This window comes from Meriones unguiculatus, chromosome 5, assembly GCF_030254825.1.
Source record: "Meriones unguiculatus strain TT.TT164.6M chromosome 5, Bangor_MerUng_6.1, whole genome shotgun sequence".
NCBI classification, from domain to species: domain Eukaryota; kingdom Metazoa; phylum Chordata; class Mammalia; order Rodentia; family Muridae; genus Meriones; species Meriones unguiculatus.
Window position 1 is genome coordinate 45,146,025 of NC_083353.1, and position 22,030 is coordinate 45,168,054.

The window sequence follows — 22,030 nt, forward strand, 5'->3', positions numbered from 1 at the left end:
GGAACTTTTCTATTGCAATGTTGACATTAGTTTAATATCTTGGGAACAACAAAATTGAGAGACAAAGTTATAGTGTAACAGAGAAGTGTTTAGTGTCAGGTAGACAGGGGGTCAGCTGTGGCAGCTGTTTTTGTCTCTTGTTTGTTAAATCAACCACTAGACTCAATTGGAAAGGGAACCTCAGCTGAGAAAATGCCCGACTAGGTTGGTCTATGGGCAAGTGTGTGATGAATTTTCTTGATTGGTGATCTATGTGAGAGGGCCCACATCACTGTGGGTGCAGGCTCTGGGCTCAGGGTTCTGGATACTAGAGAACACAGACTGAGAAATCCATGAGACCCAAGCTAGTAAGCAGTGTCCTTCAGTGACAGGTGCCTTAGTTCTTGCCCCAGGTTCCTGCCTCAAGTCCTTACCCTGCTTCCCTGCACAATGGATTATAAGCTGTAAAATGAAATGAAGGCTTCCCAACCCCATTTGGTTTTGGTCATGGTGGTTTATTTAGTCTGTGTCTAAATCAAAGAAACTACAATAATTCAACAGCATGTACACCACATTTATTAATATAAACCTGGAGCCAGCATATCAGGTACCTGGTAAGTATAAACTGTAATAATTCAACAGCATCTACACCACACTTACTAATATAAACTTGGACCAGCATATCAGGTATGTGGAGAAGTATCGCAGCTCCATTATGGAGAGAGGGAATGTTGACTCCTATGGAGTCTGCCTTTCAAGACTGAGTTGGACCATTTTTCTTTAATTAATTCTGTAATATGGGACAGCTCCAAGTCTGTTATAACTGTAGTTCTATTTACTCCCTGACTTCACACGCTGAAGGAGAAAGACACGGTATATGCTCCTGCTGACATTTGCCCACCCTGTCCTTCTCTTGGAACAGTTTTGGACTGGGATCAGAACCATGCAAGATGAAGATACAGAGCAACGATCAAAGACTGAATCGTCCACCAGAGTTCTCTGAAAGGACTCCGTGCCAATGTGCTACTGTTTTCTGATTTGTCTTTTATCTTTTGTTTCAGGCAGTGACAGAGCTGAACAGTCTTTATGAGCTGCCTGAGCTCTCCCAGAGCACAAACATAAGCCGCCAACACATCCACAGACACCATCATGTGCTGGAATTTTCCCATGTTTGGTGTGTAAACAGTGTGTTCTTGCTCACCCAGTGTCTCTCTGACACAAGCACTCTGTTCTTCACATGTTCAAGAGGAGGTGGCTGGGACCCGGCCTCAGAGTATTCAAGGACATACTTGGAGGAAACAGCAGATCATGAATAAAATCAGAAACATCTGGATTCATAGATTACAACCCCCAACATTTGCTATAGAAATTTTCTAAGAAATTAGGATTTTCAGTAGAGTACAGATAGCCCTGAATAGAACAAGTGCATACCCAATCCATGGGACCGTTTTTATTGGCAAGTTCTGCTTCTTCTTTTTTTTTTTTTTCTTTTACACAATCCTTCTCATTCAGACTCTACCCAAAATAGTAAAACTGTCTATAATGTGCCTGGCCATCAAGATGTTGTGGGTAAAAACCAAGTAAGATGCTGCTCTTGCTTTAGGAAAACCCAAACCTACAAAACATGAAAGCACATAATTGCTGCAGCTCTTAATGTTGAGGGAGATCAGCCACCATGGGACACAGGGTCCAGCCATGGCTCAGCTTAGGACAAGTGAGAGCAGGAGGATGGTCTGTGGGGTGTGAGGTAGAATGGAGGTCTTCAGTGGAATAAGCATTCAGGAGCATCTGCATGTTTTCCTGAGGCCAGAAGACTGGTCTGGAGTGGTGTGTGAGGTCTTGCTCATGATGAGTCATTGTTTTACTTTTCTCCTCATCCACTCTTTGTTTCCACACAAGATGACTTCACACTCTTCTGACATAAGGAACACCTTCTTCTCTGAAATTGGCATTGGGATCTCAGCCAACAGCTTCCTTCTTCTCTTCTACATCTTCAAGTTCATTCGTGGGCACAGGCCCAGGCCCACTGAGGTGCACATTGTTCTGCTGTCCCTAATCCACCTACTGATGCTAATGTTCATAGCATTCATAGCCATGGACATTTTTATTTCTTTGAGGGGATGGGATGACACCATATGTAAACTCATTGTCTACTTGTACAGAATTTTTAGGGGCCTCTCCCTTTGTACCACCAGCCTGCTGAGTGTCCTCCAGGCCATCATCCTCAGTCCCAGAAGCTCCTGTCTAGCCAAGTTCAAGCACAAATCTGCCCATTACATCTCATGTGCCCTTCTTTTTCTGAGTGTCCTCTATATGCTCATTAGCAGTCATCTCTTAGTATCAATTTATTGCCACTCCTAATTTGACTTCAAATAACTTCATGTATGTTACTAGGTCCTGTTCTGTCCTACCCATGAGTTACCTCATGAAAAGCACATTTTGTACACTGATGGCCATCAGGGAAGCCTTTCTTATTAGTGTTATGGTCATCTCGACTTGGTACATGGTGGCTCTCTTGTGCAGGCACAGGAAGCAGGCCCAGCATCTTCACAGCACCAGGCTTTCTCCAAAAGCATGCCCAGAGCAAAGAGCTAACAGGGCCTTCCTTCTGCTCATGAGCTTCTTCGTGTTGATGTCCATCTTGGATGGCTTTATCTCCTGCTCAAGAACTATGTTCCTGAATGATCCAACATCTTACTATATCCAACTCTTTGTGGTCCACAGCTATGCCACAGTCAGCCCTTTTGTGTTTATGAGAACTGAAAAACATGTCATTAACTTTTTCAGGTCTATGTGTGGAAGGACATAAATGTTTGAATATTCATTGATCATTGATGGGCCTATTTCTTTATAAGAGGACCCAATACACTGGCATCAGAACTGTCAGTCATGGCATGGTGTTCACGTGCTTTGACGTACATGAAAATCTGAAGCAGTGTTTCTGTTTTTGTTTTTGTTTTTCTGTTAAAATTATTTACTTTAACCTGTGTGGTAACAAACATGTAGCAGAAAATTAAACCTCATCCCTTTTGTGATATGACCAGGGCATTTTTGTTTCATTTTATTTTATTTTATTTTATTTTATTTTATTTTATTTTATTTTATTTTATTTTATCTTTTTCCTCAATGCATCATTATGGGAATCCTATGAGGTGGCTCTCATGCATCATGGCCGTGGACAGTTCACACTGTTTTGAAGGATGTAACCATGTCTAACACATTTCAATATTTTAATTTCCTGTGGTATAGCTATTTTGACAAATTAAATGAGGAGGCATTTCTTGCCATAAATAGTTCTATACTCCAGAAAGAAAGGAATTGTACACAGAACTTTCAGAACAGAATTCTGTGCAAGAAGCACATGTGATGTATACAGCAATGCGAACAACAACTAGATTTAAAATTCTCAGAGTTATCAGAACTTTTGACCCAAACACAGCCTCTGTACAGCACAGGACCTCGTTCAGTCTTACGGTGCAAGGTAGTTAATTCCAGCACTGGTCACTGAGGTATGGTGCCCTGGAAAACAGGAAAGACCAGCACCACTGGCCAGCTCCCTGAAGGTTCAACACTCTACACTACATTTCTTCTAAAACCAAATTTTTCCTCCTTTCACCTCTGCTATAAATAGATTGGGATAAAGTTTGTTGCTTGGGGAAACATTTATACTCATTATACTCATTACTTATACTTATTACAATCAGTTTATCAGACTGTAATAAGGAAGTTTAATAAGCCAATCAAACGTATGTCATCTAGATTACTATGCAAGGGGACATGGCAACACAGGGGGGCATGAAAAGCCTTGTTTAAGTTAATTTGGGATTCAACTTTTGGACTGATGTCCCCTGGGCCTATAGTTCCCATACAATGAACTGCTTCTTGGCTTCAGCCTGGTTGTCCCATCTCTGGTTGTTTTCTGTGTCAGTTGAGCATAGACAAACCACCCATTGTTACCCATTGTTAAAGGGTAGGAAAACTTTTTTTTCAAGCAAATGGACCCAAGAAGCACTCTGAGGTTGCCATTCTAATATCTTAAAAACAAAAAGACTTCTAATTAAAATTAATCAAAAGAGATGGGAAAGGACTGTTCATATTCATCAAAAGGAAAATCCAACCCCCAAAAATGTTAATTCTGAACATCTATGCCTCAAAATGAAGGGCACCCCCATTTGTAAAAGGAACATTACTAAAGTTTTAACCACACATTGAACCTCATACAGTAAAAGCAGGGGACTTCAATACACTACTCTCATCAATAGACAGGTCATCCGGACAAAAACTAAGCAGAGAAATAATGGAGCTAACAGCCATTGTGAGTCAAGTCGACCAAACAGAAGTCTAGAGAATGTTTCACCCAACCAGAAAAGAATATACCCTCTTCTCAGGATCTCACAGATCTTTCTCCAAAATACTCAGTCACAAAGTGAGTCTCAACAGGTACAAGAAAATTAAAATAACCACCTGTAGCCTATCATACTCTCACAGATTAAAGCTATATTTTAACAACAAAAGCCCACAAAATCATGGAAACTGAATAACTATCCTCTAAGTGACCACTGGGTCAAGGCAGAAATAAAGAGGTTAAAGACTTCCTAGAATTCAAGGAAAATGAATGCACAGCATACCTGAACTTATGAAACACAATAAAAATGGTAGTAAGAGGAATGTTCAGTCTCCATACTAGCAACTTAGTAGCATCCCTGTAAGCTCTAGAACAAAAAGGAAGTAAATTCATCCAAGAGGAGTAGAGCAAAGAAAATAATGCAACTCAGGACTGAAATCAATAAAATAGAAACAAAAAGACCAATACAAAAAAAAAATCAGTGAAACAAAGAATTTGTTATTAGAGAATATAAACAAGATAGACAACCCCTTGTCCAAACTAACTAAAAGGCAGAGACAAACTATCCAAATTAACCAAACAAAAAATAAAAAGGATGATATAACAACTGATACCAAGGAAATCCAAAGAATCATTAGGTCATACTTCAAAAACCGCTACTCTACAAATATGGAAAATCTGAAAGAAATGGACAGATATCTTAATAGATACCACTTACCAAAGATGAATCAGATAAAAAACTTAAATAGAATTCTAGCTTCTAGGGAAATAGAAGATGTCATTAAACGTCTCCCAACCAAAGGGGGAAAAAAAAAAGCCCAGGGTCCGATGGTTTTTAGCACAGAATTTTCTGGATTTTCAAAGAAGAGCTAATAACAATAGTCCTCAAATTATTCCATAAAATAGAAATGGGAGGAACATGTCAGATTTATTTTGTGAGGCCATAATCACCCTGACATCCGAACCAGGCCAACTCGACAACAACAAAAAAGAAAATTACAGACCAATTTCCCTTATGATCATTGATTCAAAAATACTCAGTAAAATATTTGCAAACCAAATCCAGTAACACATTAAAAAGGTCATCTATCATGACCATCATACCAGGGATCATCCAAGGGATGCATAAATGGTTTAAAATACAAAAATCAGTCAATGTAACCCAACACATAAACGAACTGAAAGAAGAAAAAAAATATGATCATTTTATTGGATGCTGAAAAAGCCTTTGAGGAAATTCAACACCCCCTCATGATAAAAATCTTGACGAGATCAGGAATACAGTTACATACTTCAACATAAAAACAGCAATATATAGCAAGCTGATAGCCAACATCAAATTAAATAAAAACTCACAGCAGTTCCTCAAAAATCTGGAACAATACAAGGCTGTCCACTTTCTTCATATCCATTCAATATAGTACTTGATGTTCTAGCTAGAGCAGTAAGACAACTAAAAGAGATCAAGGGGATACAAATAGGAAAGGAAGCAGTCAAAATATCATTATTTGCAGATGATATGATACTATACATAAGCTACGCCAAATATTCTACAAGGGAACTTCTACAGCTGATAAACACCTTCAGTAAGGTGGCTGGATACAAAATTAACTCAAGAAAAAAAATCAGTAGCCCTTCTTTATACAAATGACAAGTGAGCTGAGAAAGAAATCAGGGAAACATCATTCTTCACAATAGCCACAAATAATATGCAATATTTTAGAGTAAATCTAACTAAGCAAGTAAGAGCTGAATGACAATAACTTAAAGTCTTTGAAAAAAATTAAAGAAGATATCAGAAGATGGAAAGATCTTCCATATTAATTGGTCAGTAGAATCAACATAGTAAAATTGGCCATCTTACCAAAGGCAATCTACAGATTCAATGCAATTCTCTACCAAAATTCCAACACAATACTTTACAGACCTGGAAAGAAAATATACTCAACTTAAAATTGAAAAACAAAAAAAGCTTACATTCCCACCAGCAGTAGGTTCCCCTTTCTCCACAACCTCTCCAGCATGTGTTGTCATTTGAGTTTTTGATCATTTTGGCCATTCAGGGTTGTTTTGATTTTCATTTCCCTAATGGCTAATGAGGTTGAACATTTCTTTAAGTGCTTCTCTGCCATTCGGTATTCCTCTAAAGAGAATTCTCTGTTTAGCTCTGTTCCCCATTTCTTAAGTGGATTACTTGGTTTGCTGCTTTTCAGCTTCTTTAGTTCTTTATGTATACTGGATATGAGTCCTCTGTCAGATAAAGGGTTGGTGATGATTCTTTCCCAATCTGTAAGCAGTCGCTTTGTTTTGATGACTGTGTCCTTTGCTTTACAGAAGCTTTTCAGTTTCATGAGGTCCCATTTATTGATTGTTGCTCTTAGAGCCTGTGCTATTGGTGTTCTGTTCAGGAAGTTTTCTCCTGTACCAATGAGTTCTAGAATCTTCCCCACTTTTTTCTAGCCGATTTAATGTGTCTGGTTTTCTGTTGAGGTCTTTGATCCACTTGGACTTCAGTTTTGTGCAGGGTGATAAGTATGGATGTATTTGCATTTTTCTACATGTAGACATCCAGTTGGACCAGCACCAATTGTTGAAGATGCTATCTTTTTTCCATTGTATGGTTTTGGAATCCTTGTTAAAAATCAGGTGTTCATAAGTGTGTTGGTTTATTTCTGGTTCTTCTATTCAGTTCCATTGATCCACCATTCTGTTTCTATGCAAGTACCATGCAGTTTTTATAACTGTTGCTCTATAGTACAGCTTGAGATCAGGGATGGAGATACCTCCAGAAGATACTAGGAACAGCGCTTCGAAAGATCCAGCCATACCACTCCTAGGTATATACCCAAAAGAGGCTCAAGTACACAAAAAGGACTTTTGCTCAACCATGTTTGTAGCAGCTTTATTTGTAATAGCCAGAAGCTGGAAACAGCCCAGATGCCCCTCAACTGAAGAATGGATGCAGAAACTGTGGTACATCTATGCAATGGACTATTACTCAGCAAAAAAAAAAAAAAAAAAAAAAAAAAAGGAAATCATGAAATTTGCAGGTAAATGGTGGGACCTGGAAAGGATCATCCTGAGTGAGTTGTCCCAGAACCAAAAAGACACACACGGTATATACTTACTCATATACACATACAACATAGAATAAACCCACTAAAATCAGTACATCTAAACATACTAAGCAAAAGAGAGGACCCTAACTAAAATGTTCAATCCCCATCCTGAAAGGCAAAGAGGATGGACATCAGAAGAAAAAGAAAACAGGGAACAACTTAGGAACCTGTGACAGAGGACCTCTGAAAACCAGAAGAAGAAAACAGGAAACAACCTCGGAACCTGCCACAGAGGGCCTCTGAAAGCCTCTGCCATCCAGAGTGTGAAAGCAGATGCTGAGCCTGATGGCCAACTGACAGGCAGAGTGAATGGAATTTTATGTAAGAAGTGGGAAATAGCAAGAGCTTGAGAGGACAGGAACTCCACAAGGAGAGCAACAGAACAAGAAAATTTGAAAACAGGGAACTTCCCAGAGACTCATACTCCAACCAAGGACTACTCATGGAGATAACCTAGAACACTGACAATGCTGCCACTTCTGATGAGAAATGATATACTAAGATCAGAAAGAAGGAGAGGAGGACCTCCCCTATCAGTGGACTTGGGGAGGGGCATGCATGCAGAAAGGGGAGTGAGGATGGGACTGGGAGGGGAGGAGGGAGGGGCTTATGGGGGGATTCGAAATGAATAAAGTATAATTAATAAAAGTCAAATAAAAAATTTAAAAAAAGCAAGGATACCTAAAACAATATTTTAGAAAACAAATGAACAAAAACCTTCTGGCATCATCACTATCCCTGATTTCCTGATTTCAAGCTCTATTACAGAGCTATAGTAATAAAAACCACATAGTATTGACATTAAAAAAAATAAAGACAGGATGATCAAAGGAATTGAATCAAAGACCCAGATGTAAATCCACACACCTATGGACATCTGATTTTTACAAAGAAGCCGAACATGTACAATGAGGGAAAAGGCTTCTTCAACAAATTGTGCTGCTCTTACTGGCAAATAGACCCATTTAATCAGCCTACATAAAATTCATATCCAAGTGGATCAAGACCTCAACATAAAACTAGATACATTGAACCTGACAGGGAAAGTGGGGAGTTGTTTTGGGTGCATTGGTTTTTTTTTCTAGTACCTGGCTATATGAGAGTCTCCATAAAATGTCTGCCCTTCTTGACAAGGGCTCTGAGTTACCCAGGCTGCTCTTGAACTCAGTATGCTCCTTCCTCCTCTTCTCAGTCCTGGGTGCAGGTGTGTGCACCATGTCTGCTGGGGAGACTGAAACACAGAGCATATAGTTGCACTCCGGCAAAGCACAGCCTCTTCCTGAAGTCTTCAATGAAAATGAGGTCTCCATTCCTCAGAGACTGGGGTCCAGTCAGACATGGCCTCAGCCTCAGCTATGTTCCACCTGCCTGTGACCACCTCAGCTTTGAGTTTTGCCTCTACTTCTCTGGTTTTCATTTAATTTCTTTTTTATTTACTTTTAAAATTTACTAACATCTTGAATTCAGATTTTGGAAACCAGGAAACAGAATCAACACTAAATGGAAATAACATGCTCCACGGGAGAGGGGTGTCTCAGGAAAAGGGCTGGTTGCATGTCACAGAGTGTAGGGAAAGCACACTCAGAACCATGGGAAGTCATGGGAGGCCCAGGAGTCCTCAACCCAGAATAGAAGCATCACAGTGAATAAAAACTGTTTGAAATATTGAAATAAGTCTAAGAAGCAATGTGAGAAAAGTTAGTGTTGGGGGTTGGTCTGGAGCTGTGTACTCTGATGCTAATTGTTGACTCCCAAGATCTGGTTACTGCACAGATGAGAGCACATGCTCATCTACAACAGTCCTTGTGTAAAATTGCCTAAGGAATTATTCTTGTTTAAACAATAAAAAGCTGACACACATGGGCAGGGTGCATGGCTAAGGTTCTAGGTTCTAGAGGACAGGAAGACCATGGGAAGGAGAGGAGAGAGAGGAAGAAGAAGAGAATAAGGAAGCAGAGAGCCACCATGGGTGAGTGTGGAAAGAAGCACATGGTGGGCATGGATGGAGGAAGCTGCCTGATGAAGAATGAGCAAGTCATTATGGATTGTGGATGGGAGGCAGCCTGGGCTGGGGCTGGGAGGTAAAGGTAGTTTAGAGGGTTAATATCTGCCCTGTCCCGAGTAAAATAGGACTGTTATGAAATCTATCAGGTGTCTGTGTCTTTTATTGATTGTAATAGCAGGTTAGGTGTACTGCCGTGATAATTATAGGGCCAATAATAAACATTGTTAGACGGTACAATTAAAATAACAGCAACAACTTAGGGTTGTCATAAACTTTCTGATTCCTTTCTCAGGTCTGGCAAGGGGACTCAAAGTGTGTGCTCAGCCCTCCCCAGATGGCTGTTATCCAGGACAGAGTGAGTGAGATCAACAGGCAGGGAAGATCCCTCCCTGGGAAGCCACATTTCCATGCTCCCCAGCAGGAACCTGTCACCTTCCACAAGCAGCAAAATTGCAGGCTGTAGAGATGCATTAAATTCTCCCTCAGCCTAAGCTGTGCAGGATCTCCTCAGGCGCACAGTCCTCCCCTGCTATGTCCATCTGGGTAAGTGCTCTGCACCCAAGGGCAGAATCAGAAGGTGGTAGGGACCCAGGCAGTCTGTGGGAGGAGGAGCACTGGGCTACTGGGCTGTGGGAAGTTTTCAGCATGTGCAGAGGAGACACTGAGCTCTGACACCCCTCAGCACAGGGGACTGTGCTCTGCACGGACAACAAGAATACTTTTCCTCTTAGGATATTTCCTGCAACTCCTAAAATTAGTTAATTTTTTCTTTGGAAACATCGTTGTTTCATATTTACATTTTGTTTTAATTAAGCAACTCACAGTTAAGAACTACATGAATTATCCTTATATGTAGAATATTTGAGTGATTTAATTTGTGTACCTATTATAAAAATTGATGGAAGGAAATCTCCTTGAATATCACTATCTAGTAGAGAACTTCGCCTGACTCAGTTTCAGGAATTTCACGCAAATGCTCTTGGCTCGTGGTGCACTATACAGTAAAACACGTGCTCTGAGAGGACATCCTTGAGGAGGCACTGGAATGCTAGATATTTTATACACAGTGGATACATGGCAGTTTCTCCTGCTGTTGCCTAAAGAGCCAGGATCCAAATCCCAAGAGCTTGAGAGGTAGAAAAGTGAAAAGCCTGAGAGCACAGGGGACTGTGTTCTGCATGGGCAACAAGAAGAGTTTTCCTCTTAGGATGTTTCCTAAAACTCCTGAAAGTTGGCTTCTCCTTTTTCTCCTCCTCTTCCTGCCTATTCTGTTTTGTTTCTGACATCTGCTGAAATTGACATTAGGTAATCAAACGGATCTATTATATAAAGAGCATGGTAATGCAATGGGAATCACTCAGTAAAATGTATTTACAGCTCTGCTGGTACATAGAACTCAGCATATTAATCTTGTAGAAGTTTCACCTTTCCTAATGGCTCTTTGCCATTCTATTTTAGAAAATCTCAATTTAAATTTTTTAGGTTATTTTGTTTTGTGTGTTACACTTTTTGGGTGTTTGTTTTGTTTGATTTTGCTGTGTCTATATATTTGTATTGCATGCATGCCTGCTGCCTGAGGACCTCAGGAGTTTTTGGAACCCCTGGACCTAGAGTTACAGATGGTTTTGAGCTGCCATGGGAGAGGTGAGAACTGTACCTGGGTCCTCTGTCAAAGCAGCAGGTTCTCTCCACACCAAGCACCCTGTGTTTACAGTCTTTAACTGGATATTCACCTTAGCTCTGATTTTTTAAATTTACTTTTCATCTTATGTATTTTGTGGGATGGGGTAGGGTGTGTATGTCACAGCACACATCTCGGGGTCAGAGGACCACTCTTTGGAATTGGTTCTTCCCTTCTAGAATGTAACTCATCATGACTGGAGGCCAGCACTTCTCAACACTGAGGCTCCCTCATTTCTCCTGCTCTGAGCACTTACTTACCTGGTGCATCAGGTTTGGTAACTCAGGCACTTTTGCTTTCCCCTCATATCTCACATTACATATAAAATTAAACCATCTTACACCCTGGATATTCAAATGATAATTATTTCTTTACTATTTGACTTCATTTTTATACTATTGCATAACTTAGGATTATGATCCTTGCATTAAATTAAATACTTGCATTGCATGAGAAAGAACTTTCAAGAAGAACCTTCATCAAATCTTCTGATGTATATCTGAGGCTTTGGTCACCTGAGTCTGAGAAGCATCACTGCTTCCTCAAGGAGGTATGAAATCCTACACACCTGTGCAGCCCATCATTTAGGATGAGTTGGATAATTCTTCCTTCATTAAAACCTTATAATGGGAAGGACCCTCAATCTATTGTAATTATAATTCTTAAAAATTGTTTGCTTTCAAATGTGGAAAGAGACAAAACTTAGACCACATTCCTGGCAGCTTCTGGTAACTGAACACTTCTCATGTAGGCTTTTGTTCTGCTGTGACATCAGAACATATTTCAGATGCAGTTACAATGTGAGATTCACAGAGAAGACCTAAAATGCTACCAGGATGCTCTGGAAAGGATTGCTTGAGTAGTCTATTGTGTTCATACTTACTCTTCTCTGTTTGGGGCTGGGAGAAACCAAACAGTTGTTTTTAAAACTGTATTAACTATCCCAAGGCACAAACATAAGGAACCTTCATGAGAATAAATCCAGCAGCCTACACTTCCAAAGAGTTCGCCCTATGCAGGGAACACCATGCTTGGTATGTAGACTTCATCTCCTTACACATCTCCCTGACACAGTCACACAGATGTTATATGTTCTAACCCTGTAACTCAGCCCCAGACTGCTCAGGGTCACACACAGAATATGGCAGGAGTGAGTATGATGTAAAGAAGTCTGGATTCAGAGTTTCCACTCCTAATGCTCCCTGCAGATCCACATGAAGAGCACAAGGTCTGAAGCAAATGAACATACAAAGAGACTGGAATAAAATGACTCTGGGCCTGTTTAAGACAAGGGCACAGCTTCATCTGAGGATCTTATTTCTACTTTCTTGCAATCCTCATGGAACTTCACCAAAACCTGCAGAGCTGCTCTGTGTCTGGCAATCAACATGATGCAGAAGAAAGACAAGTAAGACATCACTTTTGCCTCAGGAAACCTCAAATAGGAAACAGTTGGAAAAGAAATATTTTCTTGACACATGACAATTGTAATGTGGGAGAAAGCTTCTATCTGGATGGGGCACATAAGTGTCGGAACAATGGAGAGAGTGGGCATCCCTTCTGGGCACTTTGAGATGAAGGCAATTTTAAGCGGTGTAAGGCAGAGCTGTGAAATAAACATCTTTCTAAGGAGAGTGGAGCTGCCATTGTCTGCAGCTATGAGCAAGGCTATATTGGTGATAAGGAATCTTCTTGCTGTTCTCCCCTCACAGTTGTTACCTGGTTCTTTCAGCCTTAAAATGAACAAAATCAACAAACAGTCAGGTAACACCAAGGTAAGAAACACCATTTATGGTGGAGCTGGGATTGGGCTCTCAGGGAACAGCTTCCTTCTTCTCTTCCACATCCTCATGTTTATTCCTGGGCAGAGGCCCAGACTCACTGATCTGCCCATCAGTCTCTTGGCCCTAATCCACATACTGATGCTGGTAGTCGTCGTGAGTTTAGTAGCTTCAGACATTTTTATGCCAGGGAAGAGATGGAGTGACTCCACATGCAAATTTGTTATGTTCTTGTACAGGTCTTTTAGGAGCCTCTCTCTTTGTGCCACTAGCCTGCTCAGCATCCTCCAGGCCATCACCCTCAGTTCCACAAGTTCCCGTCTAGCAAAATTCAAATGTAAATCTCCACACCACATGCTAGGTTGCCTTCTTTTCCTGAGTATCTTTTATTCATCCATTAGCAGTCCCCTTATAACATATATAACTTCGACGCCTAATCTGACCTCACCTGGCTTTATGTACCTCAGTCAGTCTTGCTGTATTGTGCCCATGAGCTACTCTGTCCATCACACATTTTTTATATTGTTGACCTCCATGGATGTCATCTTTGTAGGTTTTATGAGCCTCTCCAGTGGGTACATGGTGACTTTCCTATAAGACATAAGAACCAGTCCCAGCTTCTCCACAGTGCCAGCCTTTCCCTCAGACCATCTGCAGAACAAAGAGCCACACAGACCATCCTTTGCCTCATGAGTTTCTTTATGGTGATGTACACCTTGGACAGCGTCATCTCCTACCTAAGAAGTATAGATGATGATCTGATTTTATTTTGTGTCCATATTCTCACAGTCCATGACTATGCCACATTCAGCCATTTTTGGTTCTCAGTACTGAAAAACACATAATTAACATTTTTAGATCCATGTATGGAAGGATGGTAAACATCATATCACTTGGGTATAGGTAAGATTCCTTAAGATGAGCCAGTACAGTGGCATTAGAGCAATGAATTGTAATGTAGTTTACATGAGCTTCAGGTTAAATGAAATTATAGAGTTGTCTTTTTGTTGTTGTTAAACCTATTTCTTATGAGATGTGTGGATGCTACACATAAAAGACAAACCACATGCCAGATACATAAGTCTTTTGTACTTCCAAGTGTGTCTTTTGGGGAGACATAAAGTGACTGTCTTGTTAGGGTCTGGATTATCCACATCAATTTATAATACGTGACAGCTTATGATAGTCTTCATTTATTCAAATCCCTCAGCTATCTCTGTTTTGCCAAGCGAGGTTTGTAAATAGTTATTATTATAATTATCAAGTATCCAGAAATATTCAAATCACTTAGCATACACACACACACACACACACACACACACACACACACACTCCGAGTGAGAGACAGAGACACAGAGAGACAGAGACAAAGACAGACATAAAATCTATGTATAAAACACAGCCCTGATGATGGATAAACAGAGTTCAGCTTCTCTGCACTGGAGTGTTACTCCAGCTTTAAAAGAGAAGGAGATTCTGCACATGGTCCCACACAGATTGGCATGAATCCACTGTACTGGCTGCAATGAGAGTCTAGGCAGAATGAATTCTGTGTGGACTACTGGGAGCAGGAAGAGCTTGGAAACTTTCTAGGAGTGGAAACAAAAGCAGAGTCCCATCCTCAGCTCAGGAGGGAAGGCCATGGGCATCTTGCTGGGTGGAGGCAAATTGCAAAAATGTAATCAATGCCAAGCAGTATGCTGAGGATGGGAAATTCTTGTGTTGTGTGTGCTTTACCAAAATAACAATGTGTTCAGTTACCTTAACCAAGCAGTGAAGTCTATTTTCCCTGAAATAATAAAGTGAACAATGGGGATGGAGAGATGGTTCAGGAGTTAAGACCACTGGCTGCCCTTGCAGAGGACCAAAGTTCAATTCCCAGCCTCTATATGAAAGCTCACAACTGTTAGTAACTCCAGTTCAAGAGGATCTCATGGTTTCTGGTCCTGCAGGCACCAGGCTTGCATTCATGCACACAAAATAAAAATAAATAAAACTACTAAAGTAAAATACAATTTTAAAAATGAAAACAAAATTGTCAAAATATGATTTTTCAAGTTTTAAAACATGACAGATTTTCTTGAACAATGAGGGTTTTCTCAGAGTCCTCATCTTTTTAAAAATTCTTTATTCATTATACTTTATTTAATTTGTATCCTCCATGTGGGTCCCTCCCTCCACCTTTCCCAATCCCCATAGTCCTCATCTTAATCTCAGGTCCTCAGAGAAAGCAGAGGAGTTCATCTGTAAGACCTGGAGTCTCACTGTTCAGGAGCTCAGTATTTCGCCCTTCCCAGGAACTCTCACAGACCACAGCTCAATGCCAAAGCAAGAGGTTTTATTGCTGTTGAGATAGGGTTGCCTTTCCAAAGACAGGAGATGACCCTGAACATGCAGAGCACAGGGTTTTTATACCTGAAAATCAGATCACTCTGCTCTATAGTTTACAGATGGTTGTAGATAGTTTACAGCTGGTTGCTTCTCAGAACAGTTCACCCCGCCCTTCAAGAGCTCTCTGCACCTGGCTTCAATTCAAATAATCACAGTTGTTTCTCATTCCCAGGTGGCCCCTCACACCTTTGAGATCCAGGTTGCATCCCAGCCTGTGTTCAGCCTTTGAGCAATCTTCAGGCCTGCCAGCCTTGGCTACAGTGAAGTAAGGCCAGCCTGGGCTATATTATAACCTTCCCCAAAAGCAACAGAATTTAATTTTAAAAAGCTCTCAGCCTCCTCTCAGCTCCAGTGCTATTGTAATGCCAAGTTCATGGGAACCTCAGAGACAAAACAATGCAATAGCAAGAGAGCTTTATTAAGAGAATACTCAAACTCGGGAAGCAAGTCTCACTGATGCAGCAGTAGAGAAGTGGAACCTTGAGCCCTGAGTGAGCAGGGTTTTTAAAGGGAAAGTCTGTGATCAGGGTGTTTCCATGACAACAAAGAGGGGGCACATGTTTCTATGACAGCAAATGGGGTCCTATGCCTTGACATTACAGGATTATGTAAAAGTTAGAGGGCTGAGGAGACCTCTGAATCACAATTGCCTAAGGCATATGCTTGGCTTAGGCACAATTGCCTAAGACTTATGATCACAATGGCTATTCTTTTAATCTATATCTGAAACATGGGGAGAATTTTCCCACATGATTCTCAACCAATTTTCATTGATTATTGCCAGGGAGATTGTCTCTATTTTCTATGAAGTATTTATTCTGTGATATTTCCTGAAAGCTGTTGCTAGGAGAGTTAACTTTGTTTTCTGCCAGGTGCACATTTTGTGATATTACCTGGTACCTGAATTCAGCTCCCAGTCAAGATGGCTCTTTATTTTAAAAATGGAGTTATACTCAGGCTACCTATGCCCAGGCTAACTTAAACTCTTTATTTTTCCTTTTCCATGTACCTGAAGAGGCCAATATGGGCTCTTAGAGTTCAAGGTCATCTCCAAGCTGGCAGTACTGGGTTCCAATTATCATCAACTGTATAGTCTCCAGTCTTTGCCTAATATATCCTAACAACTTATTAAGTAAGCATAATCCAAAAATGACCAATAGAAAAGATTCTGCTTTTGAGCTGTTATAATTCTCGCTTTGTACATCAAGTATTGGAACACTAATTTATGCTCCAGCAAAACCTGTCCCCAAGATAATAGCTAATGTCAAGGAGTCCCCTTTGACCTAGCATTTCAGCCTGTTGGTGGGATTTGGGGCCGGTGGTCTCTTCTTCTGAAACTGCTTTAATGATGACAATAGCACTGTTGGCATCAGGGGCTAGGAAGACTCAAATGCCAGCCAAAGGCTGCGCAGTGGGGCAGTCCTCAGAAACGTCTGGGTAGGTGATCCATCCAAGGAGGCAGTGAGCAATCATGTCAGCTTCCAGCAAGTGCAGATCTCAGCTTGCAGTCTCAACCAGGTGAAAATCTGCTGAGACAAATTCAAACTAGAAACAGAAGTTAAAATTTGTGTAAAAAATGGGAAAAATGAGGAATCCCAAGACCAGGGAAAAGCTCACCTGGGGTCTGTTTGAGCTATGTCAGATTCAGGTCTCATGACCTTTTGATTTCCTGAAACATTTTGTGTGTAACAGGTAAAACTGCATCCAATGGAATGAGTGTCAATTTTTCTTAGCTGTTTGTTTTGTGACCTTTATAAACAAGTTAAGTGTGTCCATGGTCTGAAACTCTAACATTTTAACTGTGGGCCCTGTTGTTGGTAATCAGCCATCAGAGAGCTTGGCTATTTTTTGTCAGAGTTTCTTAGCATTTACTTTTAGTCCCCATCTCCATGTTACATTGGAAAGTTAGGCAGAAATACATTAATGGCTTTAGTATTAAACTCTGAATGCTTGGACTTTCCTTAACAAAGCAACTAGAAGAACCATATTTAAAGTATTCTTAAATCCTATATTAAAGTCTACCTCAGAAATGGCATTTATTAAAAATATCATTGTAAAAGCTCAGATATACACATTGTATAGACGTGTTCAGCATGATGAAATACACTTCTAAATCTACCTCCAGAAGACAACCAAAAGGTAATTAAAATCTCAAGCTTGTAACTGGTTAATAAGCAATCAGTGTTTCATCAACTTATCAGAACTCTATTGGTCAATGCCAAAACTCTGGACTTCTGAAACCTTATAACAACATAGGCACAGCAATAGCAGAGAGAGGCGAGAAATCTGAAATACCTCCCATTTTTAATATGCCACATATCATTACACTCCACATTCATATACATTAAAACACTTACTTACACCTTCCAATCTTTCTTGCATTTATGAACACTGAAACATTTTTCCAGAACAAACAACATTCTCTAGATTCTCAAAATCTAAACTCCTATATCCTCAAACCCTACATAAACTCCATTATCTTTCTATCCAGCCATTCATCATAAGACATAAATAATGAAGATGGAGCCTGTAGGCAAGGCAACCCTGCTTGCCTTTTTTAAATAGAAAGCCTAGTACCTGGTAATTTTAACTAAGTAATAAATTAACCAAGAAATTAATACTGGATGTAACTATCTGGTCTTTAGCTGCAAAGACTACCATTAGCTTAGCTTAGCCATCAATGTAATCAGAGACCTGAGAAGGATAAATATGTACCAATCCATGTACTAATCCAAATGACAGTGACAGCTAGTCAGTCCATCACTCTAGGCAGTTGTCCCTGGGTCCTGTGGTCTCATGGCATTGTGAGCAGGGCAGTCCAGGAACCAGGCCCAGAAAATGAGAGATGATAGAATGGCCTCACCTCACTCTTAGCAATATGAAACATTGATTTTTCAGGTGTCCACAATTTTGTCCACAGTTTAGGCTGGGCCCTAGCAGTGGGCCAGTTGGGGCAGTCTGGTCCTTTGGTTAGCATACCATAATACAGAGTCGCATTGTGCCCAAATCTTTTTGGAGACCTTGGGGGAGGTCAGGATACTGCCAGGATTTTAGAACTCTTTGTCATAATAAGCTTACAAATGTTAAAATGCCATATTCATCAGATCCTTGTCAAGCTTGCGGGCTGGGATATCTGAATTCTTCTTCTCTTCTCTTTTCATTATCAATTTTAAATTGCATGCTATGAAATAGAATGTCATAATCTCTAATTCTGGCATATTCTTTAAATAAATGTTTTAGAACCATATTCATCTCAAGTAATTCTATATAGGCAAACTTTATAATTACCCATCCTAAGCTTAACTTCAAAAACATAAACAGAAGACTAGATAAAACTGATTCTTATAGCATAACTTCAAAAATCTTTCTGAACTAGAATCAAAGCAAAACTTTTGATCAGATACAATATATAGAAGGGGCAGCAAATCTTGCTCATGCCATCATACTGCATTAAGACTGAGCAGCAAAAAAGCAAAAAGGACACAAGTTTCATTTAGCACTAAGTCGAGAACTAAACACAACTGGCAACCTTAGCAGGGATGGACAATCTCTCCATATCAAACCTATCAGCCAGGAAGAAACAGCATTAAATCATTTATACAGGAACTGGCAACCAGGCATACATTTTTATACTAATTAACAATGATTTGAATATTACATTGTATAAACCTGGGTGAAAGAGCATAAGAAAACAATTTCATTGAAGAATCACCAGCCTTTGAAATGAAGAGCAACATATCTTACAGTTCTTTCTCAAATCATGCTTGCAGGTGTAAAAACAAAAACAAACACCAACAAAAAAACACAAAGCAAATACAGTTTATATCTTCTCTAACATTCTGTGTATCTTCAAGTTAGACTTTTCTCAGCTTTGTTTTTTGATTCAACCGACATATTTCTTGATTTTCAGACCATATAAAATTTTCATCAGAACTTTTTTATTATTTTATCATTTTGACATAATACATTATTAAAACTGCAATTTTCTTAATTGGCTCAAATCATATGGCTTGGTTTCATTTGGTAAAACTAACAAAATAAATACCAAAGTCTTTTGTCTTCCCCCAAATGACTGAGTAATTGTTTCAAGTTCTCTGTTAGAATGCCCACGGCCATTGTCTAAAATACCTGATAAACTTTAAAATATTTCATAACCTTGAACATATTTTTTTTAACATCCGTTTTTGCAATATCAAAATAAGGTATCCTTTTTAGAAATGAAGTCACAAAATACAACCATAATTTTAAAAGTCAAAACCAGATTTTATCAATGCAAACTATTCAGTACTTTTAAAATCAATACCAAGTATATTATTTTTATGTTGGCTGCCAGTAAGAAAAGTTCTTGTATAGAAACACACGGAGATGCAGTTTTAATATTTTATATAAATGTAGTTTTAAACACTATTATTTGTATAAACCTGGTTTTTAATACAGGACCAAAATTATGTAAAGTCTTAGTACATTTAATAATCAATAATCAGACATCAAAATATACATAGAATATAGCAAACTTACATATTTAAAACAAACACACAAAGTTATAAAACTAATTTTTTACTCCCTTTAGCTGTAATTTCAAGGGAGGAACATCTTGCTCCCGGTTGAATACTATTTTATGACCATAGAGGCTTGCAGCTTTCTTCCCTGAGAAGCTGCTGTTGACACTTTAAGAGCTGTCTGCTTGCACAGAAGCCTTAAATATTTCTCAAAACCTGTTTTTTTAGCATTTTTAAAATTTTATTTTATTAATTACACTTTATTCACTTTGTATCCCCCCATAAGTCCCTCCCACCTCTCCTCCCAGTCCAACCCTCCCTCCCCTTTCTTCACGAATGCTCCTCTCCAAGTCCACTGATAGGGGAGGTCCTCCTCTCCTTCCTTCTGATCTTATTCTATCAGATCTCAACAGGAGTGGCTGCATTATCATCTTTTGTGGCCTGGAAAGACTACTCCCCCCTCAGGGAGATGTGTTCAAAGAGGAGGCCAAACAGATTATGTCAGAGTCAATGCCTCTTCCCATTACTATGGAACCCTCTTGGACACTAAACTGTCAGGGGGTACATCTGTGCAGGGGTTCTAGGTTATCTCCTAGAAGAAGAAAACAGTAAACAACCTAGGAACCTGCCACAGAGGGCCTCTGAAAGGCTCTGCCCTGCAGACTATCAAAAGAAACACTGACACTTATGGCCAACTGTTGGACAGAGTGCATGGAATCTTATGTAAGAAGTGAGAATTAGTAAGATCTGGAGAGGACAGAAACCCCACAAGGAGAGCAACAGAACCAGAAAATTTGAACACAGGGGTCTTTCCAGAGACTCATACTCCAACCAGGTACCAGGCATGGAGATAATCAATATCTGTTTTAATCTACTTTAGCAGTATCATCAGTCTTAAGGCTGGGCACTATAGGGGCTGGCATCCATATATAATCTCAAAGGGAGTTAAACTTAGCTGGTAAGGGGAATTCCTAACCCTGTAAAGGGCAAAGGGGAGGAACATCACCCACTCAGTGCCAGTCTCCAAGGTCAATTTCATTAAAGTCTCTTTTAATGTTCTGTTCATCCTCTCTACCTGTCCTGAACTTTGGGGCCTATATGCACAATGCAATTTCCAATCTGCCCCAATAAACTTAGCTACATTCTGACTTACCTTCAACACAAATGCTGATCCTCCAGAGCCAGGAACTTATTCTGATTCCTGGGTCCCTTTTTGTGGCAATATCTGACCCAATGACCTTCCTCCTTGCATTATGTGCACTGGTTTTTACAGTGGTGGTTTGCATTGTCCTTCAGGTCCTTTGCCTTGGGCTAGCCACTGAAGTTGGTGCTTTCTTTCTCTGCGGTATGAAACATTGTTGGCCAATAGGATACTTGCCAGATCCCAGTTCAAAGTCTTTCCTGACTTCAACTGCTTTTTCTCAGAACTGTCCCTGTTATTGTACACTCTCTCAGCTACCTGGACTAAATCTTGCAATGTCGTCTGTCCTATTCTTTCCTGTTTCTGCAATTTCTTTTTATGTCTGGAGCAGACTGGTTAATGAAAGCCAAAGCAACCGTGCCTGTATGTTCAGATTTTTCTGGATCTCCATGTGTATATCTGCGAAAGATGTCATTACTTCTTTCCAGGAAGGAAGCTGGATTTTCATCCATTCCCTGTCTGACATCATATACCTTGGCCAAATTATCGGGCTGCCTTGTGGCAGGCTTGAGACCTGACAACAGGGCCTGACAATAGACTAGGAGATGTTCCTTATCTGCAGCAGTGTTGTAATCCCAATTGAGCCTCTTGTAGGGAAAGTAATCATCAATGTGGCCTTCATGTGTGGTTTCAACTCCTGTAGTATCTGGGACATTTTTTGGATTTCTGAAATAATATGTCCGCACTCCTCTATGGCAGACAAAACTTTTAAAAGCTGCTGAAATCATCCCAGGTTGGCTGGTGGGTGAAAAGAACAGTTTCAAAGAGATCAATCAAATCCTTAGAATTGTCAGAGAACTTGGCATTCTGAGTTCTCCAGTTATCTGGTTCCCCAGAGGGAGAGGCTGCCAAGAGGCTCTGGGTTTTTGGTGCTGGGACAGATGGTGGTTCCAACCTGGATAAAGGGCTGGAGCTGTCTGAGGAATGTGAGGAGGAGGGGTTGGAAAATCATATCCATGGGAGTCTCATCCTGAAAAATAGAGTAAAGGGGATATGAGGGAGCCAGGGCAGTGGCCTCTGGTTTTGGAG

At 40.1% G+C, this 22,030-nt stretch overlaps 1 protein-coding gene across 1 annotated transcript; it reads left to right on the plus strand.

Annotated features, from left to right (window-relative positions):
• Positions 1-1,893: 1,893 nt before the first annotated feature.
• On the plus strand, positions 1,894-2,788 carry LOC132654127 (vomeronasal type-1 receptor 94-like; the record flags this gene model as incomplete). Its single annotated transcript, XM_060383394.1, is given in 2 exon segments — positions 1,894-2,325; positions 2,327-2,788. Coding segments are annotated over 2 exon segments (894 nt in total), but the record flags the coding sequence as incomplete, so codon positions are not given.
• Positions 2,789-22,030: the final 19,242 nt, after the last annotated feature.